The sequence below is a fragment of the Apodemus sylvaticus genome, chromosome 23, assembly GCF_947179515.1.
Source record: "Apodemus sylvaticus chromosome 23, mApoSyl1.1, whole genome shotgun sequence".
NCBI classification, from domain to species: Eukaryota; Metazoa; Chordata; class Mammalia; order Rodentia; family Muridae; genus Apodemus; species Apodemus sylvaticus.
In genome coordinates this window covers 8,170,589-8,175,630 of record NC_067494.1, presented here as the reverse complement: position 1 = coordinate 8,175,630, position 5,042 = coordinate 8,170,589, and the positions used below count along the sequence as shown (strand labels likewise).

General features: G+C 43.2%; 1 protein-coding gene across 1 annotated transcript; it reads right to left on the bottom strand.

Annotated features, from left to right (window-relative positions):
• Nucleotides 1–2,878: 2,878 nt before the first annotated feature.
• On the bottom strand, nucleotides 2,879–4,899 carry Tmem200a (transmembrane protein 200A). The gene has a single exon (XM_052169790.1). It carries the CDS (start codon nucleotides 4,897–4,899, stop codon nucleotides 3,424–3,426), a length of 1,476 nt encoding a protein of 491 aa, XP_052025750.1. The 3' UTR covers nucleotides 2,879–3,423.
• Between the last annotated feature and the right edge of the window lie 143 nt (nucleotides 4,900–5,042).

Genomic DNA, 5,042 nt, shown 5'->3' with positions numbered 1-5,042 from the left:
TATGGACATGCCTTGAAGCACGCTTATTCATCTGAGGATGGATAATGAACTTGGAGTGTAACAGGAAGAGAATGAAGGGTGGAAATGCTTTCAGATAACACTTTCGTGTGGTGACAACATTTGGATACTAATTCTCACTATGTATTTGCCACCACACCACTCTGGACTCTCTAGAAAGGTCATCTCACATAAGTTATAAAATCCTAGGAGCAGGCTAGCATTTGGCACATACTTATGGGTTCACATTGGCATGTCTGAAAGACCACTCCCCATTCCCACTAGGGGCACGGCAGTGCCAGGGTTATACTCTCACAGCCTGGTTACAACATGTGGCCATTCTGCTCTACCACAATGCCTGCCATTTCTAATGTGATGAGCAAAGTGCTACATAAACACAATTTGATCCTTACCTGAGAGTGCCGGAAACCTTTGAATTAGAAAGAACCTGATAGTTTGTTTATATTCTGATTCACCTTACCTTATTTTTGAGGAATCCCAGCTCTAACTGGAAATCAAGAAATAATCTGACATTGAGCGGTTATCATTGTCGAGGCTATACATCCAGGGTAGCAAACCTACTGAGGGAATAGTCTGTGTTTCTCATCTACTTCAGGCTAAAGCTATTCAGTCAGCATTCTACATAGCACATTATGGCTGAATCATGTCCCCGATACCTTGCAGCTCAGATAATAACTGTATTTGCCAAGAGACCATTTAAAGAAAGATCTGAGATTAAATGAGGCCTATGGGGTAGAGCTCTCAGCCAACTTAGCTGGTGTCCTATAAAAAGAGCCAACGGGCATATGTCTATGCAGAGGAAGGACAATGAGAACATAGTGATAAGGGCACCATCTACAAGCCTTGGCTGACAGAGCCCCAGGAGAGACCAATCCTGAAGAGTCAACAAAATTCAACATGAAAAATGATCCTGAGATAACAAAACATGGAAATAGTTAAATAACACAAGTGGACAGACCTTACTCTAACTTAACCTTGTTTTTGGCCTACTAACTTCAAAAATGTGAAGAAAATAAATTTCTATTGTTTGAACTAGACAGTTAGGCTACAGGCATTAGAAACTACCTAGGCTAGTAGCAGCTAAACATGGTCCACATTCCTGTGGTTTCTCCTAGGGATAGATTACAGTTCTAAATAATTTACTTCACATATACAAGCTTCATATACAAAATATGAAGTAAGTAGTCTTCCAGGTTGCAATGATGCCCAATTAATAAGGTAGACAAGATGTCTCAAACTAATAGTGACATATGAGTCTGATTAATTTAAATGTGAAGACTATTTATCATTTAATAAAGTCAATTTGTTTGGTAAATAGCAACCTAGGGTATATTGGTTAGTCATGAACTACGGCTTTTAGGTCCCAGATGTTTTATTTAGATCTGCCAAGAGCCACACTGCTCAATGCTCTGCGTGTTTCTTGACCACATTATGGGGAAAGACTTGCAAGTCATGTCACGGTGTCACATGAGGCATGTTAAGAACCAGAGAGAGCTTTTAACATTTATGTGCTGACCATGGGGTTTGATTGTTTTCCTAGAAACTCAATGAAAACAATCTCAAAATAATAAAGTATGAAAATAACCTACTAAAAAGAGTAGCTGGGTGTTTCTTTAACCCAAACAGAAGCAATATTAAAAAGTCAGGCCACCAAGGTATTAAATGCCATCAGTAGAATATAGCAGAAAGTTTGCAAACCAGTATTTAAAACAGAAATGTACATTTTATTTAAAAAATGATAGCAAAGGTATGAAGAACACACATTTCTATGAGTAACAGACATTTATTAAATGTTTTTATAGTAAAATATTGAGCTTAGTCTATTATAACACACAGGCTTGGGCTTCTACGAAGCAGGGTGTCTCTCCAGAAGGAAGATATGTCTGTGTAAACACAGGTTGGGACTCTACGATGCTATTCTTACAAATGTGTACTTTCTGTTCCTTCTAGTGACTGCAATAGGAATGTTCACAAATGTTTAGGCTTTGGGGGAAAAAAAACAGCAAAATTTCCTGAGTATTCCATTAAACTTTTGTAAATAAAGATTTTATTTTTATGTGCATAAGTGCCTATGTGTATATAAGTGCATCATATGCATGCCCGGTGCTCACAGAGGCCAACAGAGAGTGTCAGATCCCCTGCAACTGGAGCTACAGGGGGGACTGTGAGCCACCATGTGGGTGCAGAGAACAAAATCAGGATTCTCTCCAAGAGCAGCAACTGCTCTTAACTTCTGAGGCACCCTTCTAGGACCCCATTAAATGATTCTGAAAACCATGTTACCTTCATGGAAGTAAGAAAGATGTCTAATGGAAACATTCACTTTAGTATTTAGAATCTTGGACAATTTAACATATTTGAGAACAACCCTCAAAACTTGTCCGACCAGGAGAAAGTCTTTGGAGTTAGTGGCACAGGGTAAATCACAAGGCAGTTTATCAAGTGCTAAATGTTCTTTAACCATCAAGCTGGTGGAATGTGGACATATGAAGAAATGCTGAGGCTAGCTGATTATTTTCCAGATAATAATAATAATAATAATAAATTTTGGAACAAAATAAGGACATGGGGGTGAGTGAATTCTGGACAACAGCAAGTAGCTAGATGTTAGATGTAAATAATAGCATCTTTGCTCCTTAGGCAAAAAAGAGTTCTCTCTGTATGTGCCAGGACAGAAATTCTACAAACTACACTAGCTCATTTCACATTTCACATCACTTTGCAGAGAAAATGTTTGATTCTGAGGCTCTAAAGTTACAACAACTAGTAGCTTTTTGCTATTTAACTCTAAACCATGGACTTCTCCACCAGGCTTTTTTTTTTTCCATTAAAATATCACCCTAGCAGAACTGATGTGTAATATATATATATATACCGCCCATAAAGAGTGCAGAGTATGACTCACAACAGGCGTAACAGAAATGAGTTCTCCTGTTAAGTCATGTAAGCAATTGTGTATAAAACGATTCAGAAAACCACATTTTAAGACTGCATTCCTCGTCATTTATAAATGTGTCTATTGAGTATTGGACCTGAGTTTTAACACTTCTTGTCCACACTTTGGTACTCCACGCTTTCCTCGTACTGGCTCATTCCCTCTGTGAAGATGATCATCGGTGACAGGATTTGAAAGTAAAGCCAAATTCCTAATATGAATGCAGGTATTTCACATCTAGGTCGACAAAAGAAACCATGCTTTCAGCGAGTGAGAAAACAAAAATCTCACATGATAATCTACAGATCTGTAGGGAAAGGGAACCCCTACATACAGCCATCTTCATTGCAGAATTAACTAACCATTTCTAACACACTGGCATTTGATTTTAAAAGGCTTGCCACCAATGCTTTAAGGAGGCAAACATTGGCTATAGTATGCCCCCAAGGAAAATGGTCTCTTCTTAAACACTAAAACCTTGTCTCAGAAGTTCCTCGCTTCAAGTTGTTACTCAAAAACTCATCGTGTTCAAAACTCAAGTTGTTATGAGACCTTGAGATCATAAGAAGTTTCTCTTTATTCGTGAAGTCTTTTTTGATTGCTGTTTGGGGAACGAGCAGCCGATCCATCGGGTCCTCTTTGTTCTCCAGTCTCATATACCCTTTGCTGTTGGTCCGATCCAACCGGGGCCAACTCGGGTGCTTCCTTTGTTCCGCCTGCACTGTGAGGGTGGAAGGACCCCGGTCTAAGTCTAGGGATTTGGAGTGAGAAGAAAGCAGATGTAAGGACGTGTTGGATCCAAACTGTCTTCTTGCAGCCCCGGGAGACAAGAGCTGTCCAGTCCCGGGTCCCAGAGCCACAGAGGACTTGTATTGACTCGATAGGGACTCCCCAACAGAATTGTTCCTTGGGAGTAATGTGCTGGCGGGCTGGAAGGACTCACCAGAGCTTGGCAGTGGGACCACGAGGGAATCCATCGAAAGATTCCTGGACCTAGTTTTGAGGTTGTCTGCGACCTCAGTGATGCTGTCTATACTGGGCTCGTCAATGACACAGTTATTAAGCTTGATCACAGGCAGCGTGAAAGCACTGATGGATGACGACACGATTGATTTGGTGTCACACTTCTTGGAGCTGCTGGTCTTGTCATCGGTGGTCTTGACCGGAGGTGGATAGAGGCCAAAGACAGAGGTTGCGCTGTCAGAAAGCAACGGGGGCATGAGATGCCCCAGGCTCTTACTTTCAGTCAACATGAGCTCATCCTCCTCCACAGAGCTGTCCACGCGAAAGCTGTTCCGCATGCCCGAGAAGGAGGTCAAGGTGGTGGCAGCCAGCCTGGACGCACAGGGGCTGCCGTTCCGCTTCACCTCGGAGTCTCCCAGCAAGCCTGCGTACAGGCCGTTTGCCTGCTTCTGGTCCTTGAGTCTCAGCGTGTGGATGTCGATGACTGTGGAATAGATATCCCTCATGTGGATGATTTTGGTTTCTTTGTCGCGGTTCTCGTGAAGAATGGCATTGGCACAGATGAAAATGAAGATGCCGATGCCCATGGTGAACGGGCCAAGCATCTTCATCTTATCAGAGTGCAGATGCTGCTCAAAGAAACGCACCACCACACCGCCCTGGTTCCGAACCACTTGGGTCTCATTGGTGGACAGCGTGGTCTCCGCGTCGATGAAATGCTCCTTCTGGGGCCAGTATCCTAGGACCGCCATGGCGATCCCTATGATGGACACCAGCACTCCCAGAATGAGGAAAAAGCCAGATGGAGAGTAAAGCCGGATTTTCCCACGGACCACCACAACGTCAGCTCGTGGGCGCCGTCTCACGGGTTTCTGATCCTGGGGGGCAGGCTGTGGGCTGAGGTTGATGTGTTGCTGGGACCTGGCAGAGTCCTGCCGCTTCAGGGCCGCCAGGCCGGTGATGACCCCACCAGTGGCTATCATAGCTTCCTCTTGTGCTCTGAAAAGAAAGGAAACAGACGGTCCACAGGTGAGCCTCGGGAGACTGCTGTAATTCAGTCTGAGGACTGCTCACACAGGGGGTTAGCTGCTACTGTCCCACACGATAAAAGCAGAGGAATAACTTT

What these genes read in the sequence shown, in the direction of transcription:
- Tmem200a (XM_052169790.1), bottom strand. Translation starts at nt 4,899, where the DNA reads ATGATAGCCACTGGTGGGGTCATCACCGGCCTGGCGGCCCTGAAGCGG.